Source organism: Molothrus aeneus, chromosome 20 (genome assembly GCF_037042795.1).
Source record: "Molothrus aeneus isolate 106 chromosome 20, BPBGC_Maene_1.0, whole genome shotgun sequence".
Taxonomy (NCBI): domain Eukaryota; kingdom Metazoa; phylum Chordata; class Aves; order Passeriformes; family Icteridae; genus Molothrus; species Molothrus aeneus.
The window spans coordinates 7167499-7187964 of NC_089665.1; the positions used below are offsets into that span (position 1 = coordinate 7167499).

The 20466-nt window shown below is 60.3% G+C and overlaps 2 protein-coding genes across 12 annotated transcripts in view; one reads left to right on the forward strand and one right to left on the reverse strand.

Moving 5' to 3' along the window:
- The first annotated feature begins 568 nt into the window (after positions 1 to 568).
- On the forward strand, positions 569 to 4419 carry PIPOX (pipecolic acid and sarcosine oxidase). Its single transcript, XM_066563740.1, has 8 exons — positions 569 to 1719; positions 2036 to 2184; positions 2574 to 2775; positions 2890 to 3072; positions 3135 to 3287; positions 3354 to 3512; positions 3621 to 3696; positions 3791 to 4419. Exons 1-8 carry the CDS (start codon positions 1594 to 1596, stop codon positions 3919 to 3921), a joined length of 1179 nt encoding a protein of 392 aa, XP_066419837.1. The 5' UTR covers positions 569 to 1593; the 3' UTR covers positions 3922 to 4419.
- A 478-nt stretch (positions 4420 to 4897) lies between these two features.
- The window catches only part of MYO18A (myosin XVIIIA), a 36976-nt gene continuing 21407 nt past the window's right edge, over positions 4898 to 20466 (reverse strand). For 7 of the 11 annotated variants that reach the window (XM_066563736.1, XM_066563735.1, XM_066563733.1 and 4 more), the window contains 23 exons: positions 20162 to 20396; positions 19231 to 19340; positions 19077 to 19142; positions 18702 to 18830; positions 18105 to 18248; positions 17022 to 17111; positions 16817 to 16936; positions 16628 to 16739; positions 16389 to 16516; positions 16131 to 16285; positions 14863 to 14986; positions 14586 to 14786; positions 14180 to 14290; positions 13751 to 13855; positions 13493 to 13639; positions 13290 to 13403; positions 13030 to 13146; positions 12843 to 12926; positions 12489 to 12626; positions 11634 to 11819; positions 11412 to 11551; positions 8672 to 8794; positions 4898 to 5550 (listed from right to left, as the gene is read on the reverse strand). In XM_066563736.1, coding sequence (XP_066419833.1) covers positions 5412 to 5550; positions 8672 to 8794; positions 11412 to 11551; positions 11634 to 11819; positions 12489 to 12626; positions 12843 to 12926; positions 13030 to 13146; positions 13290 to 13403; positions 13493 to 13639; positions 13751 to 13855; positions 14180 to 14290; positions 14586 to 14786; positions 14863 to 14986; positions 16131 to 16285; positions 16389 to 16516; positions 16628 to 16739; positions 16817 to 16936; positions 17022 to 17111; positions 18105 to 18248; positions 18702 to 18830; positions 19077 to 19142; positions 19231 to 19340; positions 20162 to 20396 — 3018 coding nt within the window. In that variant the 3' untranslated portion in view covers positions 4898 to 5411. The other 4 variants (XM_066563739.1, XM_066563738.1, XM_066563737.1 and 1 more) reach the window with 2 other exon arrangements.

Here is a 20466-nt window from a genome sequence, read left to right on the forward strand (position 1 = left end):
GGAATATTCAATTTTTACTGAGCTCTCCTGACCCACGCCAGCTGCTTAGGGAAATGGATTTCTTGCTGCCATAAGCATTGCCTCCATTCAGTATAAACCCAGGTGAAGAGGACATAGCAAGGATGATGGAGACCTTGGCACAGGGCTGGGGGGACCCCCAAAAATTCACCCTAAGGCAAACTGAGGTCCTGCAGCTGCTTTTTGGGCTTTGGGGGTGCAGACCTCCCTAATGCCTGCATTCAGCCCTGGTTGGGGTCACCTGCAGAACAAAAACAATGGCCTGAGGGGTCCCACAGAGCCCTGGGGATGGTGATTTGCACCCCACCAAAGATCTCACCATCTCTGTAACCTCACGAGCGAGGCTTTTCCATCCGTTCCATTACCACACTGCTAACAGGAGAGGAGTTCATTTCTACCATTTAACGTTTCACGGATAATTAATTATTCTTCATCTTTCCAGCAAAAAAGGAAGAGCAAGCACAGGGGCTATTCAAAGCAAAAAAAAAAAAAAGTCAGCTGAAACCCAGGGAAATTGCTGAATTATTTGTAACATCAAAGGCGAGCGAGGATGTGCTGATTTAACGGGGCCCTGTGTGATGCAGAGCCCTGGGCACAGTGGTGATGCTCAGACTGGGATGCACTCATTGCAGTAGTGGCCATGGGCAGTGGGGTGGGTGAGGGTCTGGGGGCACCCCCATCTCTGACCGTGCTGCCCATCCTCCTCCTCTCACCTCCCCATGGCTGCGAGCTGCCAGTCCTGCCTTTGAACCATGTTGGGGTGTCCCTGTGACCTGGTGGGTGCCTCCAGTGCTCCCCAGTGCTTCATTCATCACCAGAGGCAAGTGGCAAAATAAATAATGTTATTTATCACTTTGTAATAACGACAATTAACCAGTAAATAATGCCTTTTACACTGCAGAAGCCAGAGTAAATTAATTCCCCTAATTAAGGGGAATGTCAGGCAGCACAGGGCAGTGGTGGCAGTGGGCAAAACTGGCAGCCCCTGCCTATGTTATCCCCCACTCTGAGGCATTGTGCCCAAAGCCCAGTCACACCCCAAAATGTTACAGATTTGCAAAATCCACCATGCTGCATCCTGGCAGCTCTGGTGAGCCCTAAATCACCCCTATCTCCCGTTAAAAAAATAACAACAAAAGATGGCGACAAAATGGTTTATGGCTGTAATAAATTGTGCTGGAGGGAAAAAAAGCCCTGTTTGCCTGGAAGCGAGGGGGGGTTTCCCATTGGCACACAAATGGAAGCTCTGTGTCCCACCACAGCTGGAGCCTGCAGTGACCAGTGGAAAGGGGGAATTATTAAAGTGGTTTTCCTTCACATCCATGCCACCCTGACCAGCTGAGCTGCCTGCCCTCCTGGGACCAGGTGTTGGTGTTGGTGGGGAAATGAGAATATTCGTTCCTGGCCAGCTGCAAGGGGCAGGAAGAGTGTGGCCCCTGTGTGCCCCTGTGTCCCCACAGAGCTGGAAGGTGGCCAAGGCTCCATCACCCGCTCGGCTCGGCTGGACTCTGCCCCGTTCCTCCCCTTGGCCCCCTCCCAGCGGCCACAGAGACAGCAGCAGGGACGAGGACGGACATGGCTGCCCCAGGCCAGCCCCAGAAGTCCACCTACGATGTCATTGTCATCGGGGCCGGCATCCAGGGCTCTTTCACTGCCTACCACCTGGCCCAGCGCCACAAGGACACTCTGCTGCTGGAGCAGGTATGGCGACCCCATTCTGCCACGTCCCCATTCCCAACAGGCTGGGCCGGCTGCCTGCAGACCTGGCTGCCCTCCACCGTGGCACAGAGCAGAGCTGCTGCTGGCACTGCAGTCCCCAGTGTCAGGACACCCTGTCCCTAGTGCCAAGGCCCTCATGTCCCCAGCGCCAGGATCCCCATTTCCTGCTGTTTCCCGGTGCCGTGGGTGACAGGACAGGCTGTGTCCCCAAGGTGCCCTCTGCCCGGGCACTGGTGCACATGGGGCTGGTGGCACTGAGGGTGCCTGTGGTGACCCCCATGTCCTCTCTGCCTCGCAGTTCCTCCTGCCCCACTCTCGGGGCAGCTCTCACGGGCAGAGCCGCATCATCCGCAGCGCCTACCCCCAGGAGTACTATTCCCGCATGATGCCCGACTGCTTCCGCCTCTGGCAGCAGCTGGAGGCCGAGACCGGCACCACCCTCTACAGGTGATGGGGACAGGGACGCAGCCACCGCCAGGCACTGGGGGCGGTGACCTTTGGGTGGGATGTGGCTTCCTTGGCAGGCAGCTGCCAGTTCCTGGTAATTTATGGGGCTCCACGAAGGAAATGTCATTAAGGAAATGAGCATCTAAATGATCCTCCCGTGCCGGGGTCAGGGCTGATGGCCCTTGCTGTATTTAGAGGGCAGATTCCCCCTGCACCTCACTCTGCCCTTGTCCCCTGCATCCCACTGTGTTGTGCCCCAGCACCAGGGTGTAACACACCCCAAGCATCACTGCTGTCACCGTGCCTCAGTTTCCCCCAGGGGCAAAGCAAGTTGGGGGTCCATGCAGGGAGGGGGAGCAGGGCGAGCTGATGGGACCGGTGGGATGCAGGCAGACGGGACTGGTGCTGCTGGGGCCGCCGGGAGAGCCGGAGCTGGAGGCCTGCAGGAGGAGCCTGGGTGTTGACGAGGTCCTCGACGCCGCGGCGCTGTCCCGGCGCTTCCCTGGCTTCCGGCTGCAAGCTGGGCAGGTGGCCGTGCTGGACAGCACCGCCGGGGTGCTCTTCGCTGACCGGGCACTGCGGGCAGTGCAGGTGGGTGCTGCAGAGGGGACGGAATGCTTTGGGATGACATAGGATGGTTTGGGATGGGATGGGGGTCCCCTGGCTCTATCCTTGCTGCCACCTCCTGTCACCCTCCCCACCCAGGAGGTTTTTCGGCGACACGGGGGCACCCTGCGGGACGGGGAGAAGGTGCTGAGCATCCAGCCTGGGGCCACGGTCACTGTCACCACCACTGCTGGGGTGTACAAAGCCCCCCAGCTCATCATCACAGCTGGAGCCTGGACCGGTGCCTTCGTGGAACAGCTGGGTCTCCGCCTGCCACTGCAGGTAAAGGTTGGTGGCACAGGGGGGTGGCAGAGGCATGGCCAGAGCTAATGGAGTGATTCCAGCCCCTGCGCATCGATGTCTGCTACTGGAGGGAGAAGCAGCCTGGGAGTGCTGGCCTGGGCAGTGTCAGCCCCTGCTTCTTGACCCTGGGGCTGAGCCAAGCCCCCCACGGCATCTACGGGCTGCCCTCCATTGAGTACCCAGGTCTGATGAAGGTGAGCAGGGCACAGCTGAAGGTGGGGGATTCCCTAACCAGCCCACTCTGACCAGCTGTGCTCCAGGTGTGCCACCACCATGGCAGCCCCACTGACCCAGACAGGCGGGATCAGGCCCCCTCGAGTGCCCCCCGCCCTGACATCTCCGTTCTGAGCAGCTTCATCAGCAGCTACCTGCCTGGGCTGGAGACCCAGCCTGCGGTGATGGAGACCTGCCTCTACACGGTGAGACCCTCCCCAGGGCACAGATCCAGGCATCTGGGGTCCTGAGCCTTCCCCCACCCCAAGGTGGACCCCAGCCTGTCCCCTCACCTTCACACCCTGGCTCCCCAGAACACTCCAGATGAAGATTTCATCCTGGACCGGCACCCCAAGTTCAGCAACATCGTCATCGGCGCCGGCTTCTCAGGTAGGGGAGGGCAGCCATCCCCCAGCCCAGCACCCCAGAGCTGTCCAGGGTCGTGGGGATGGTTGTGTGCCCACCTTCCCTCTCCTCCCCACAGGCCACGGGTTCAAGCTGGCACCAGTGGTGGGGAAGTTGCTGTGTGAGCTGAGCCTGGGTGAGGAGCCATCCTACAACATGGCCCATTTCGCCATCACTCGCTTCCCTGGTGTGCTTGGGGCTGCACAGTAGGTGTGGGGTTCCAGAAGTGCCCCCATGGCATCACACTGGCCTGCAGTTGTGTCCCTGCATCCCTCACACCCAGTACACCTCCACCTCCATGTATCTCCATCTCCCTGCACCCTGGGGACTCCCAACACGCTGCATTCCTCCAACCCTACACCCCAGATACCCTGCATTGCCACGTCCCCATATTCCACCATCCCAGCACCTCTGCACCCTTGCTTCCCAAATCCCTGCACCCTGGTACCCTGCCTCCCCACCTGGCAGCATCCCAGCATCCCCCATGCCACGCGGTGCCAAACCATCTCTACCAAGCACCCACTCCTGGGGAACAAATTAAGCAGCTTTGTCAGCCTCATGAAGATGGAGCAGGAGCAGCGTGGAGAGACACACTCGCTTAGGAGTCAAGTTAAATGTTTTAATGTTAAATGTGCCATTTTATTATCATTAGATCGCTCCCACTTAATGAAAGCGCATTAGCGCAGCGTGGCTTTATGGCAGCGAGCATCGAGCTTGGCCTGTGTGCTTCCAAGAGATACTGGGGAAAGCGAAACAACCTGCCAGGGAGTGAGGGGGGTCCCCAGGGTGCAGGGTGTCCCTGGGGCCAGGGCACAGCACATGGCACGGGGACAGCACAGGGCCAGGGCCGAGGCTGAGCCGTGCAGGCAGCCAGCAATGCACATCATCATCTCCTCCGCGTTAATTATTTAATGCCAGCAGGCAGAGGCTCTGTCCCGCTGCTCATCTGCATATTTATGAAGATTGATAAATGATTCAGCACTGGCACCCACGAGGGCTTCCCCTCCCATTCCCCTCCCCAGCACCCATGGGTGCAGCAGGCTCAGAGAAGAGGCCAGACTTGGCCTTTCCATGAAGCTCTGCATCCTTGCTGGGGCTGGATGCATTCCATCAGACCCTTCCCCATGCAGACACTCCCCCAAAACAGGGAGACCCCCCAGGCACATGGAGCAGGCAGCAGCCAGTATCACCAGCCAGAAATGACGTTTATTTTCATACTGAAAGTAAAGGGGGTGGGGGAAGATGCACAGCTGGGCTAGTGCAAAACAGCCAGGCAGAGGTGGGGGGCTGAGGGGGGTCACAAAAACCGAGGTGGGCACGTGGGACCCTCTCCCCATGTCCCCCTCCTGGCTGCCAGGTGGCTGCTCCCCAGGGCCCGGCCAGCGAGAGACGTCTTTGGCTCAACTAAAAGGGGTGTAAGAGGACGGCAGGGTGCCGAAGGGGGGAGTTTAAGTTACAAAACAAGGTGCCAGCAGGCACTGAGGAATAAATCCCGGGTGCCGGAGCAGCCAACTCCGCCGCCAGGGACAGACAGGAGGTGGGAGGGAGGGGGGTGCAGCCAGCGAGCCGGCCGGGCTGCTCCTCCCGTGGCTGGAGCCAGGGGGCGGCTGCGTGTGTCCCCCACAACCCGTGCAGAACAAATACCGGCTGCCCGGAGCTGAGTGTTCCCTCCCGGGGCGGTGGGGAGTGGCGGTGGGGGGCTAGGCGGGGGTCTCGGCAGCCCGGCTCTCCGCCTCGCTGGCACTGGGGGAGCTGCGGGACGAGCGACGTGTGCTGTCCCCGGCGTCCTGCTCGTCGTCCCATCTGTCGTAGGTGAAGGTGTGCCGGGAGCTCGTGGGGCTGCGGGAGAGAGCAGGGTTAGGGTGGGTGACGAGGGGCTCCATGTCCCCAGCGTGGCTTGGCTGCTGAGCTCGACTCCCCTCCGGCTGCAGCGGGAGCTGTGGTGAGCCAGCACGCTGGCAGCCAGCTGGATGGAGCCTTGATTGCCTCCTTTTTTATTCTTTCCGAGATATTTGGGACATGCCTCACTGCAAACAACTCCTCGCTGCGCTGAGCTGAGCCCCTGCTCTGCAGCGGGGCCGAGCTGAGCCTGCCCAGGAAAAGGCTGGTGGCCCTGAATGCCAACACCAGTGCTCCCAGACACCCTGAGGGTCCTGTATCCAAGCCCGGGGCTGGGTGCTGGGGTTGTTGCTCCCCAGTAGCCCATGATGCCTTCCCTTCCTCTGGGATAGACAGCTCAAGGCAACCACATTTCCAGAAGGCTTTTTTCCCTTCCTCCAGCCGCTCTCCTATTCAGCCATCAGAAAGGATGAAGCCTGCTCTGAAATTGCTGCCAGCGAGCCCAAACACACCCTCTCTGCATCAAACAGCGTACAGAGCTGCAGAATCCTGCAGGTTGATGCCATCCACACCCCAAATTCCCAACACAGGGCACAGAGCAGCTCTGAGCTCCAGCAGCCCAACCTGGGTCCCCCCACAATGGGTGCCGCCTCCCCCCATGCTCACACACTGCAGTGGGTGCATGTTAGTACCCATCCCACTCCCCTCTGCTCCTGGGCGCTGTGCTGCCCATCAAACCCTTACAAATCTCCTGAAGGAATAAATCCAGATGTGTCCTGGTGATGGCTGGGGAGCCAGGAAGGGGGACAGGAAGGGATTAGCACTTCCTGGTGTCCCGCAGCTGCTAATCCCGACCACGCTGCGTCCTGGCAGCACGGGCAGCTGCCGGTCCCGCTGCGGCCATGCCGGGGACCTCCCCACCGATGGAGATGCCCAAAGCAGGGTAGCTGCAGGCACAGAGGGCTGCCCCATTCCGGGGTGCCCCATGCCGGCGGAGGAGAGCTCCGGAGTCAGGAGAGGGTTAGGACGAGCTGTTAGTGGCACACGGGGAGGTTCATGCTGCACGGCACACACCGCTCCCACCTCCTGCCTCAGTCGCTCTCGGGACGGTACAGGTACTTCATCATCAGGTTGTCCACCTGCTTTTTCCGCTGCTTCTCCTCCTTCTTGCCCCGGGCAGGACGTGTCGGCTCCTCGCTCCCCGCCCCCCGAGGGCCCTTCTTGACACTGGAGGTGCTGCGGTAGGAGCTGGTGGAGCCGGAGGAGGACTCGGAGGAGGAACTGGACTCGGATGATGACTGCTGCTTCTTCTTCTTCTTCTTGGATTTCTTCTTGCTTTTCTTGGCACGCTTCTTGGAGCTCTTCTTCTTCTGCTCCTCTTCTTCCTCAGAGGAGCCCGAGCTGCTGCGGCACCGGCAGGTGTGCCGGGAGAAGTCGAGGGCGGACGCGGAGCGGCGCAGGCTGCCAGAGGGGCGGTCAGCGGCGCCCAGAGGAGCCGCACTCCGGACACTCCTGACACTGCGGACACTCCGGCCGTCATCCCCCGAGTCGGGGCTGGAGTAGCCCCTGGCCTGCAGCGGGCGGTAGCTCAGCACCTCTTGGATGGCGGCTTCCAGGTCGGGGTCGAGGTAGGAGCGGTGCCGCACGGGACGGGCGTCCCCGGGACCCTCCTCCTCGGAGGCCGCGCTGCGGGGCCGTGGGGGCACCGAGAAGCTGCGCCCCAGGAGGGGCTGCCCGCGGGACCCCTCGTCCGCCTCATCCAGGCGGCTGCGGGCCAGGGAGAGCCGCGACTCAGGGCGGCCCTCGGGGCCCCCGCGCCGGCTCCGCAAGCTGCCGGGGCTGGAGAGGGCGAAGCTCAGCACCGAGCATCCCTCGTCCCCATCGTCGCCGTCCTCCAGCCCGCGCCAGGAGGCGGAGGAGACGCGGCTCACTGGGGCGGAGGCGACAGACGCTTTCTCTACGTCGGTGGCCGACAGGGACCACCGCTTGTCCAGCCCTTGGCGAGCCCGGCCGCTGGCGTCGGCGAAGGCGCGGGCGATGACGGCCGCCCGGTCCTGGGGCTCGCCGCCGCGGCCCGCCCTGCGCGGAGGGCGCTCGGGGGAAGGCGGCCGCTCGCCCAGGGCGCTGAACAGCGTCTGCTCATCCCCGAGGCCGCCTATGGAGTCCTTGAGGCCCGGCCGCTTCCTGTAGCTGAGCGAGCTCAACACCGACACCGGCCGCTCCTCGGGCTCGGGGCCGTCCGGCGGGGCTGACCTGCGCCGCGGCACCGCGGCCCCGCACGCACCGGGGAGGCAAGAGAGACACGGAGATGAGCGGGAGAAGGAGGGAGGCGGCCTCGGCAATTTGCGTCAGCGGGAAATGGCATCGTGGAAAAATGTCATGTAAATGGGGGAATTGTTCTAGCCCAGCACTTTGATCCCCCTTTAAAGTGTTGCCTTCAATTTATTTCATTGTCGGCTACCTGGAGCCGCTGCGTTTGATTCCTGACTTCAGAAAAGGTGGAATTATCTCCAATAACAAAATGTTTTACATCTGCACCACTGAATAAATTAAACCAATTAACAGAAACCAGCTCAGATCTTTCCCCCCTGCTCGGCAGAGGGAGGGAGTCCCCTGGGACTCCTGGAGCCCTGCTAGGAAATTGGGTTTGGATAAAAGCAATCTGCGCTCAGCAGGCAAGCATTTTACAGGGGGAAGGGGAGTGGGGCTGTGTGCCTCAGCCCCATGCCGTGGCTGCACCTGGGCACGTTCCCCACCTCTGCCAACATTTTCTGAGAGGTGTGAGGAGAGGGGAATCAATCCTGCAGAGATGGAATGCTGCACACAGCTAAAGCCCAGCGCCACAACCTCCTGGAGAGGCAGATGGGGTGAGGGCTGTGGATGCCCCATATGCCTCCATGGTGGGATGAGGGAAGGGGGACCAGGGAGGGGGGAAGTGTGTCCCCAATGAAGACTGAGCTGCTCACCAGCATTAGTCCTTCCCTGGCCATCCACACAAGCACCAGGTGGGAACACAGCACCAAATGCCACATCCCACGGGCACCCACCCAGCCCTATCCATGTCCCAGCACGGCTCAGCCCATCCTCTGCCCGCCAGCCCCATGCCCAGCCCTGCACCCACCTGCTGCCCTTCAGGCTGCCATCATCAGAGAGCGCTTTGGAGGAGCCTTTGTTCTTGGAGAGCCAAGACTTCACCCCATCCACGCGCTCCTCCAGCTCCGAGTCCACATCTGAGTCACCATCGCTGCCAGAGGAGCGGGTCAGGGTGGAAGAAAGCAAGAACTCAGCAAGGGGCAGTGAATTTTTGGGTGCCGGAGAGATGGAAGTGCACTGGAAGGCACTGAACCCCTCCAGCACCCACTGCCTGTGTACCCTGGCATGGGTGAAATCCCATCCTATGGTTCTGCTCCATCTCTGGGACATAATCTGCACACACATAGCTCAACCTGCAAGCCAGAGGCTCCCCGAAGCACCCCCAAACCCCTGTGGCTACCCAAGGGGCTCCCGCACCCTCTGCCCAACATCTCCCTGTCACTGCCTGGCTCCAGAGCTGGAGACAGCAAGGCCTGGCTTTGGGGCAGCAGGCAGGGCGCAGCTCCAGAAACACAGGAGATTTCCAGCTCCAGGATTGGGAAGGAAATAAGTGGGTTCATTTTATAGGCTGCCGTGGAGCGCAGAATTACAGTGAGGAAGAGCAATGCTGATGGCCCCGGGTAAACAGGAGTTTAGCAGGCGGAACAGAAACGGCTCTGGCACGGCAGGCGTGGGAGCACAGCGGGCAGATTTACAGCCCTGCCGTGCCCCAGAGCCCCTGATTTACGTCCCGGCGTAAAAAAAGTCCTATCTGGCTTAAACCATCTAATTTATAACGGCCGTTGGTAACCATATTGATTGCCTTTAGAAAGAAGGTGCTGTCTGCATTGCAAAATCCATTCCTCCATGTTAAAAGCATCCCTGAATAAATCTCTCTTAATACCTCACCGCTTACTGCTTTCATTAGGGCTACGGCAGCAGCGTCGGGATCTATACGGAAATTGAAGCGGTGTGGTCCCCTCTCACCACCCCGCTCCCACCAGGCCACTCCAAGGAAGGGATGGGATGTATCACAGGATCTGAAATGGCCTTTTCTCCACCTAGTTTTGGGCTTATTCCCTGCCTGGGAACGAAAGCAAACAGCACAAGGGACAGGCCTGGATAGACCCTGTATATGAATCCTTCTCTTTTTAAATTCAGAGCAACGAGCCGCTCTCCATCCTGCGCATCTCCCTCCCCTTCAATACATCCAGGCAACGCTAGGCTTGGGGAAAAAAAAAACACCAACAAAAAACCACAGAATGACACCAAAAAAACCCCCCAACGAGCCCCAGAAACAATCTCTGGGGGCAGCTAGGGTTTTCTGACCAATGGAATTAAGCTCCACATCAAACGCAGTTTATGTCCAGGCAAACGTGCCGTTAGTTAAGCAGGACTGTGGGAGCAACCATGGATGGGGTATTAATGAGTGTCAGCAGGGCTCCATTGCTGCCCCATGCTGACACATTTGCCATCAGCCATGGCAGAGCATCACCCCCCAGCCCATCCCAGGGGCTCATCCCGTCCCCATGCACAGGATGTGGTTATGTGCCCTGCTGTGCTGTGCTGGGCCATGCCGTGGGTGCTGTTAGGGCATGCAGAGTTGGGCCAGTGGCATGCGGGACCCCGGCCCCTGGGGGTGAGGTGGGGGTTAGGGGAGGGGAGGAAGGAAAGAGATGCTCCTCACATTTTACTCTTTCTTTTCTGATACTTTGCCACCATGTCCTGCAAACTGGGAGGGGTTGGAGGGGGCAGGGTCGGAGGGGGGAGAAACACAACAGAAAAGAAATTAAATGAAAGAAAAAAAAAGAAAGACCAAGTGGGTGGGCAAATTAAATTATGGGGAAGGGTCAGGGGAGGGAGGCGAGGCTGCCCTGTGCCCCTGGAGTGGGGTTGCACCCAGCTGGATCCCAGCATCCCAGGTTGGGTGCTGGAGCTTATCCAAAGAAAGGCAACAGAGCTGAGGAAGGGTCTGGAGCATAAATCTGATGAGGAGCAACTGAGGGAGCTGGAGGGGCTCAGCCTAGAGGAAAGGAAGACTGGGGGGACTTTTTCACTCCCTACAACTTCCTGAAAGGAGGTTGTAGCCAGGGGGGTCAGGCGTTGCTCCCAAGGAAAAAGCGGTAAGACAAGAGGACATGGCTTCAAGTTGTGCCATGGGAGGCTTAGATTGGATATTAGGGAAAATTTCTTCACCAAAAGGGTGGTCAGGCATTTTAACAGGTTGTCCAGGGAAGTGGTGGAGTCATTGCCTGAAAACATTAAAAAAATGTGTGGATGTGGCATTTGGGGACATGACTTAGTGCTAACATGGCAGTGCTGAGTTAATGGCTGGAGTCAATTCTCTCAGAGGTCTTTCCCAACCTAAACAATTGTATGATTCTATAATTCTATCCTGGGCTGGGCTGGATCCCAGCATCCCAAACCTCCTGCCAGCTTGTGCTGCCCTGGCTCCTGGGGCTCCCTGGGCTGTTTCCAGCCAGCTGGCAGGATTCTGGATGCATTTCAGGCACCTCCACAAATGGTTGAAGCTCCTGGGGGCTGCGGGTGGACAGAGGGATGGATGCACAGATGCATGGACCGATGCCTGTGTGCACAGGTGCCTGATGCGTGGACGGACAGACACAGGTGCATGGACAGATGCACGTGTGCACGATGCATGGATGGATGCACAGACAGCATCCTGCCAGGGCCAGGCAGAGCCAAGGGGTCCCTGTGGCATTTCTGAAGTGGCAAAGGGAAGCAGTGACCCCCAGGGATGCAGGGGAGCTGGGCCCAGGTGCTCTCACCTGTTGATGAGGTCCTCATTGCTGTCACTCTCCATCTCATCCTCGATGGCCGCCTGCAGGTCCCCGATGCGCTTGAAGGCCAGCTTCAGGTCTGACTGCAGGCTCTGGTTGGCAGCTTCCAGGCTCTCCAGGTCCATCTCCTGTGGAGAGGGAGTGGGATGAGCCGCATTCCTCAGGGAACAGCCCCTTGTGCCCTGCCTGGCCCTGTCACAGTTTCCTCACCAGCTCGTGCTTCTTGCGGCTGGCTTCTGCCTCCTTCTTGGCCAGCTCGCCCATCTCCTCCTTGACATCGCGGAGCTGCCGCTGCAGCCGCTTGTTCTGCTCCTTCTCCCGGTTCTCGGCGGCCGCGCGCTGATCCCGCTCCTCCGTCAGCTTCTCCATGTTCTCCTTCAGCCGCGTGGCCAGGCTCTGCCGAGCACCAGGGTCACCCCAAACCCCCCCACGGACCTCTCACCCCACACCCTCACCCCGACACCCACCAGCAGACGATGCAAGGATGGACCCCACTCTTATCAATTCAGACAAGGAGATGGAGGAGAAACCACCCCCTCCCAGGGCCAGCAAAGGGGCAGAACAACAGCAAGGGCTTTGTTGAATCAGAAAAATAGATTTAACTGTGTGTGAAGTAATTAAAACATGTAACGTAGGGAAAAAATAGCTCCAGTTCTCCCCCAGCCACCGAGCCAGCCGCTGCATATTTATGGCCCCGGCAGAGAGAGTGGAGAAGGAAATAATAGCTTGGAAAATATGAAGAGGAGAGCTAAGCTGCCGCGCTCCCCGGCAGAGCTGCGGAGGCAGAATATAAAACAGGCTGCGTTCGCGGGACTGGGGAGTCTATAATTTCCCTAAGTCGATGCAGGGAAAGAGCAGCACTTTGCCGGGCTGGGCGGTGGATTACTGTTATCAGTGCTTGCAGGGAGCCTTCCCCGTGGAGACAGGGATGGGCTGCCAGAGGGGGAGGGCTGCAGCATGGGGGGTCGTGGGGAGAGGAGGCACTCAGAAAAGTCTCAGGCAGCTTCGTTATGGTCCTGCTGCACCCCTGTCCCAGCTGGAGCAGAGGGAAAGCCCCGTGACTACCTCCAGGCGCTTGACTTGCGTCCTCTCGAACTCCAGCCTGGTCTCCAGCTCACGGATCTTGGCCTCCTGCCGGCTCACCAGCGACTTGTCCACCATGGATTGCTCCAGGAACTCCAGCTGGCTCTGCAGACCTTGCAGCTGCGGGAGAGGGCACAGCCTCAGCCTCGACCACAATCACCCTGCCCCCACTGCCACGCTGTCCTGGAGGAGAGCTGCTGGCCATGCTGCTCCCATCCTGATGGAGAGCTTTCCACCAGAATCCTCTGCACCCCCATGGTGCAGGGCAGTCCTGCATTCTGTGGGCAGCAGTGGGTGCCCCCCACTGTCCTAGCTTCACTCAGGGCGCATCCTCACCTTCTCCTGCAGCTCCTGCTTCTCCTTGCTGACCTCCTCCAGCTGTGCTTGGAGGTCATTCATCTGTGCCAGGTCCCGGGATGCCTGCAGGACACACCCGGGCCATCAGTGGGGATCCCACTGCACTGGCTCCAAGAGGGACATCTTGGAGGTGGTGGGGTGGGTGCAGCTGCTCCTCCCATTTCACCTGGGCCACAGCTGCCTTGTGCTTCTTCATCAGCTCATTCATGTCCTCCTGGTCCTCCTCCAGCCGGCTCTGCACTTCATTCTTTTCCCGCTGCAGACGGCTCAGCTGCTCCTCCAGCTGCAGGGAGACACACGTGTCTCCCACTGCATCCCAAGAATGGGGCACTCACCCCCCAAACCCACTCCAAACAGTGTGGGGCCACCCTGGGTGCAAATGGGGCATGGCCCCACCATGGTTCATCACAACCCAAACCCACTCACCGCTCCCTTGGCCTTGGCAAGGTCATCAATCTGCAGGTGGAGGTCCTCGATCTCCACCTCCATGGATTTCCGGGCCTTGACAGCAGCTGCACAGGTGAACTCCGACTCTTCCAGCTGCAGGGATATAGCTCAGTGCATGGCCAGGGAACAGGGACACCCTGTGTCCTTGAAACCTGCAGTATGAGCAGTGTCTAGATGCACACCTGATTCTTGAGTTGCGTGATCTCCCTCTTGCTGGGTGCATTGTTTTTCAGGTGGTCCAGCATGATCTGAGCATCAGCCAGCAGCGCCTTCGTTCTCTTCAGGTCCCGGCGCAGGCGCTTTTCCGTCTCAAAGTCCCGCTGGTTGGCCTGTAGCAGGGGAAACTTTGCCACAGTTCCATGCCAGAGGGGTGTCCACCCCACCATGGCCACCTCAGGGTCCCCAAAGCAAGGCAGATGCCCAGGTGCCCTTCACCCCACCTGCTCGCTGACAGCAGATAACTTGCTCTCCAGCTCCCGCTTCTCTCTCAGCACCTTCTGCTTGTCCTCATACTCCTCCTCCAGCTGCACCTCCATCTGCTTCAGCTGGGGGACAGACAGGGGGCAGCCAGTCAGGGCAGCAGGGAGGGGTCATGACCCCTCCTCACGTGTCCCCACAGCCTGGAGACACTGGGTGACCCCACCAGCTGGGTGTTTGCACAACCAGAGGCACAAAGCCCGGCAAAGTGCGCTGGCCCGGGCAGCAGAAGGACTGGTCGGACCTGCCGGGCCGGTGGAGCTGGGCTGTGGTCGCTGCGTGGGAGCCAGGTGCTGCATGACAGTGCCCAGCTGGCAGCTCCCAGTACCCAGCCAGGGCATGGGGATGCATCCCAGGCCCTCCTGGACAGAGGGGACACAGCTGAGCCCTACCTTCTTCTGGCATGACTGCCGGATCTCCTCCACCTCCTCATCACGGCTCTCCACCTCCTTGGCGTGGGTCTGCCGCAGCCGCTCCATCTCCATCTCCAGCCGCAGCTTCGCCTGCAAATGGTGGGTATGTGTTCAGAGCAAAGGGGACGTGGGGACCCCTCCATGCCACTCTCCAGTCACCACTCACCCTGAAAACCCCCCGGTCTGAGGCCAGCTGGGCTGCCCGCCCCATGGTGACCTGGCGGGCCATGGCACAGAGGGCCAGGAGCCGTGTTGGCCGCGGCAATGCCTGGCCTGACGCCGGGCTCAGGGCGACCGCCTCCTCTTCCCAGGCAAGCCCGGCCCAGGTAATAACAGCTCTGCATGAAACCACCCCACCCAGAAACCTTGCCCCTCCCCGCTGTACCTGCTCCAGCATCTGGATGGTCCCAGCCTGCTCATCCAGTTCCTCCTCCTGGTCTTTGACCTTCGCCTCTAGGTCCCTCAGCTGTTTCTTCACCTTGGCCAGGGAGGCTTCGTCCTTTGACTCCTGGGAGGAGATGTCCTGCAGCTCTGCCTCCAGCGCCTCCGCCTTCTGTGTCAGCCCTGCGATGTCCGAGTCCCTGTCCTGTGAGAGACAGGGTTACTGTCAGCCCGGGGCACCCGCTGACTGGGAGGCTGGGGAGGGTCTGGGGGCTACTCACCTCCAGCAGCTGCTTGAGGCCAAAGACCTCGGCCACCAGCACATCCTTCTCTCGGCTCAGCTTCTCCCGCTGCAGCCGTTCCCGCTGTGCCTCCTCATGCGCCTGCGAGAGCTCGCTGTCAAACCTGCACGGGGAGAGTGGGGAGAGCACTCAGCACCCCGGGGACTGATCCTCAGCCCCGTGCCAGGGGCACTACACCGAGCATCCCCTTCCCTCAGCAGCAAGCACTGGGAAGGGTGGTGTGTGGCTGAGTGCTTGTTTGAAACACACTGTTGATGAGTCTTTAATTGCCACCACAGCAACACTGAGCTACTCAGACACTCCTCCTGATGCGTTCACTCCATGCTAAAGGGGAGTGCAGCATCTGCAGCACCAACTCCAGCAGCACCTCAGCTGTTCTCCAGGGCCAGCACGTGCCCATGGGACCATGGCTGCCAATGGCAGGGGCTTGGCTACTCCAAAGCAGCTGGGGACACCAAACCTACCAAGCAGGACATGGAGGGGTCTCTAGGAGAGATGGGCTCTTGTAGTACCTCAGCTCCCACAGCTGCATCCCAATATGGGAGTTCCACGTGTCATGGCACCAGTCCCATCCCCAAAGGGGACACACAACCCCCTGGATAGGACACAAGCCCCTGTTGAAGGAGTGCTCAGCACAGCCTGTAGCCAGGCAGCCACGTGGCAGTCTCTTCCAGTGCCCCTGGGATGGGATCAGCTGGGTTTACTCCAAAATCACTGCCTTTGGGGCTTGGAAAACAACCCTGCGCTTGAGTTTGTGACCTGCGTTAAACACCTCGGCAGCTAATCCCCATTTTTCCTTGCGCTGGGTAATAAACAGCTGCATTAGCACAGACTCCAATCCGCGGAAATTGAAATTAATTAGATTGGATTCTCTTGCTGTATTTGTGTGTGCGATCATTACCATAATGAGATGAAAGCGTCCCTGCTGCTTAATAACGTTAGCAAACTTTGGGGCTGGGAGAGGGGACGGGATGGCAGCGCGTGCCGAGTGGAGATGCAGGGCACCAGCAGTCTCTACCATGGGGCATGACCCCGCATGGATGGGATCACTCAGCTCTAGGCCCCCCAAAAGGGCATGGGGATCCCCCCCACAACAAACACATCCAACTTGGGCAGCCCCATCCCACTGGAGACACCTCGGCCAAGTACGAGCTGGTGAGGTGCCCAAATCCCTGCTAAAATGGTAATGCCACTTCGCCAGAGGCGTGTCCCCCATGTCCCCACCACCGCCAGCGCACTGTCCCCACCTCCGTTGCTTCTTCTCCAGGTCATGGTTGCGTCCCTGCTGTCCCTCAAGGTGCAGCTTGGTGTCCTGCAGCTCGGCAGCCAGGCGCTGGCACTTCTTCTTCAGCTGCTGCAGCGCACGCTGGCTCTCCTCGCTGTCCGCCTGCAGGTCCGCCAGCTGCGGGCAGAGGTGGGCAGGCAGTGAGGGCTCTGGGATGCCACCATGTCCCTGCTGTCCTAGCCATGCTGAGGGGAGTCCCCAGAGCTGAGCCCCCACTCACCTTGCGCTCCAGCTGCCTCTTGCCCTGCTGCTCCACCTCCAGCTTGTCCTCCAGCTCCTGCTGCAGCCGTTTCTTGGTGAAGTCGATCTCCCGCACTGCTCGCTCATATTTCAGCCGCCATTCACCACCTTGTGTGGGGAAATGTGGTCACCAAGGGGCTCTGGGGGTGTGGGGGTGGCACAGGGAGAAGGGGACACTGCAGGGTGTGCCAGCAGCCAGCACTGGAGGCAGAACAGTACCTGAATCATCATCGTCGAGCTCCCCATTGAGCTCAGCTGCCCGGATGAGCCGAGCCTCCATCACCTCCATCTCCATCGACTCCATCTGCTTCTTCAGGGCATCGTACTTGGCCTGGGAGGGGACACAGCCATGGTGAGCACTTGAGGGGGGACAGGAGACACTGTGAGGCTGGGAAGGGGCACCCTTACCTGCAGGTCCTTCATCTCCTTCTCAGCCCGCAGCCTCTCGGCCGTCTCAGCGTCCAGCAGCTGGGAGGCCGACTCGCCGGTGTTGCGCTCGTCCGTCAGCTCCGATGTCAGTTCTGTGATCTGGGGGTGCCAGGGGGAATGGGATCGTGGGCTGGGGCAGGCTGGCACGGCACCAAACCCCATCCCGGCAGCTGCAAAGACCTACCCTGCTCTCCAGGCGGTCGCTGTTGAGCCGCAGCTCGTTACGCTCCTTCTCCACCTTCTCAAGTTTGCTCTTCAGCTGCTGGATCTCTTCCTGCAACAGAGCGGGCGGTGAGGGAGGGGGCAGGCGCAGGGAAGAGGCTGGCGGGTAGGAGGCTGGCAGCTCTTTGCCCCTCCCCAGCACCCCCCCAGCACAGGATGAGCAGGGTGGGGGCTCCCTGGGGCTGCTCTCCCCTGCCAAGGGCTGGGCAGGGACTTTCCCCAACCCGCTCCGCCGTCGTGCCGACTCCAACCCCATAAATGGTGTCTAAATGCCAGGCAGTCCCAGAAAAGCTGCAGAGGGGTACCCACATCCCTCGCGAGAGGAGGTAGGAGCAAATCCACACATCAGCAGCTTGCTGAAGGGTTTGGGTGCACCCAGCCCAGGTAGGGAGGGAGGGGGCCCACCAGGATGCCCAGGGACCACCAGGCAGTGCTGTGGAAGCATGTCTGGCTGCTAACATCTTCCTCTCTCTTCCTCTGGTCCCAGCACAGGCTGGGGGTGCAGGAGGTGCCCCTGCCCAGGTGCCCCCACCCAGGTGCCTGTCCCCAGCAGGTTGGGGTGAAAGCTGAGCCAGGCAGCAGCTCGTGCTCGCCGGGTGCACCAGTGTCTGGTTGCCAGTGCGAGCGGAGCCCCCGCATTTGCCTCTCGGCGCACGGTTTCATTTCCATTCTCCACGCTTGTAATTGGGCTCAAGCAACAGCCGGCTCTCGGGATGCTAATGACATGCTGATTCACAAATTAGGGAGCAATTCGAGCCTGGCGCGGGCAGACGTGGTCCTGCATCTCACCCCATCATGGGCTCCCACATCCCAACCCACTGTGGGATCCTGTATCCTAAGCCACCACAGGATCCTGCATCCCACCCTTCCCTGGGTTTTGCTTCCCACCCTGCTTCAGGATCCTGCATCCCACCCCACCATTAGCTTCTGCATGTGACCCCACCATGGGGTCCTGCATCCCACCCCACTGTGGGGCCATGCCCAGGGCCAATGCTCCCCCAAGCCCTCCCTGCCCCATCCAGCATCCCCCAGCATGGATACCCACGTCTTTGCCGCGGATCTGGTCCTCGGTGAGCTGCACCTCGATGAGGGGCCGCACCGTGGTGAAGAGCTTCCACCAGGGCCAGTCCTTCACCCCTTTGTTCTTCTTGATGTTCTTCTGCACGCACCGGATGGCCAAATCCTGGATCTGTGCAGGGCATGGGGTCAGCACAGAGTATGGGGTCAGTACAGGGCCACCAGCAGGGCAAAGTGGGGCGTGTGGGTGCTCAGCACCCCTGCCAGCACCCTAGCATGCTTCCCTTCCTTAGCATTTGGGCTAATTGCACCAGCAAATCTGCTGTTTGATCCTCTCCAGCCCCTCTAAGTGCTAATCCCAGGAAGATGAGGCACTGTAAGATGCCTATTTTACACCTTCTCTAATGATAAAAGTAGGAGCTGAAGCGTGGCTTCATCCTTCAGCGGCGATGCCCAGCAGCCTCCCTGCCGGTTCCCCCTGGCCCCCCGGTTCCCCCTGGCCCCCCACGGCTCCGGGGGAGGCGGGAGGAGGAGGTGCTGGCCCAGGAGGCGCAGAAAGGCTGCACTGCCCATTTTAGGCGAAATTGTGCAGCAGAGCGGGGAGGGGAGAGCCGCTGGGACGAACCTTTCTCTTCTTGAAGTGCTGCCGTGCCAGGAAGCCCCTGCACGCCGCCTGGAAAAGGGTGATGTTCCTGCTGGTCTGTGTGTCCCGCTGCTCCTCCAGCCTGGCCAGCGATCCAGCCCGGAAAAATACCTGTAGGAGGGGAGCAGGACAGCGATGGGTGCTGGCATCCCTCCGGCCACACCGTGCCACCCTCCCGCTGGGGGGGATGTGTCTCTCCCCTCCACAGCCGCTGGTCCTGTCCCATTGTGGGGTTTTATTCCCCAGGCATGAGGAATGCCGTGGGTGGGAGTGAACAGTGCTGCCCTTTTGCTGTCCCACCGTGCCATGACGCACAGCCCTGCCCACATCCACACCCGGTGGTGTCAGGCACCATACCCGGCTCAAGCCCATATGGTAGCTGCTCTTCTCCAGGTCCAGTGATTCCAGGAGCTCCTCCACTGCCTGCAGGGAGGGAAAGGTGTCAGGGCCAAGCCCTTTGAGGTGCAGGGGACCCTGGACCACAGCAGTGACTCTGACACGGGGCACGTACCCGCTTCTCATCCACCACAATGTAGTTGCGCCCATGCTTTTTGGTCAGGTGTGGGGCCAGGACATCAAAGCGCCGCCTGAACTCCGCAAACACCATGTGGTCAGGGTAACCTGGGGAAACAAGGGAGAGTGGGGCTGTGTGGATGCCCAGGGGATGGCCAGGGACAGCCCCACGTGCCCTGACATGCTGGGGCTCATGTTTTGGGAGAGCTGACGGGGTTGCCCCATGTGACACAAGCTCCCCATGGGGTCAGGCATAGCTGGAATGCCCTCAGCTTCCCCATGAGGTTTTCCTTGGCTGCATCCTCCAGCAGTTTTGGCTGGGATCTGAGGAGAAAGCGGCCAGATCCCTCCTCAGGGGGAGAGCAGCGACACATGTTGCCTGTGCAAGTCCTGCTCTGGCTCCACTCTGAGCCACAGCCAACTCCTGCATCAGGCTCCAGCACTGAGCCTCCATATCTTAATTAACGATGAGGTATTGATGGGAACATTGACCCCAGCACAGGCAGCTGGCCATGGCCATCGATCCAGGAGGTGTGCAGGTGGCATTGATTTCCAGTCATGGCAGGAAGGGTCCGGCCTCCAAGCAATAAACCCTCGGCCGGGTGGCTGGCCAGCCAATGTATCGATAAATGCTTTGCTGAGCACAACCCAGAGGCTCTCCTTCCAGCGGGACAGGGGCTGGATGCCAATGGGATTGCTGCCAGGAACCAGCGGCACCGGGGGAGACACCCAATTAAGGCCATGCCTGTCCCCAGCGCAGATAACAGCCCAGCGGGGGAGGGGGAACAGGGACAGGACCACCCTGGGGGAGAGGCTCCAGAGTTCAGAGCGAGGGCACGTGCTGAAGGGACTCCTGGGGGTCTTTGGCTCTCCAGTGAGAAGATGCAGCTGGGACCTTCCCACCCCCTGGTGCTGGTGGCAGGGCTCACCTTGGCGGTACATGCGGAGGGCGTCGAGCAGGCGGGAGCCGCGGAGCTGGGCACGCAGGAGGGGCACGTCCAGCTGCATCAGCCCGGCCTCGCAGTGCTCTGCTGGCAGCTCCAGCTCGCTGCCGCTCACCCGCCGGCACAGCACAGCCTGGGGGTCCCCACCACCCCCCGCCTTGGGCAGGAAGCAGTGCACAAAGTGCAGCTTGGACTTCTTGATGCTGTCGATGAGGGCGTCCTGTGAGTGCGGCAGAGCGGGGTGAGCGGTGACATGCGGCGGTGCCCCAGCCAGGTGCCCCGGCCAGATG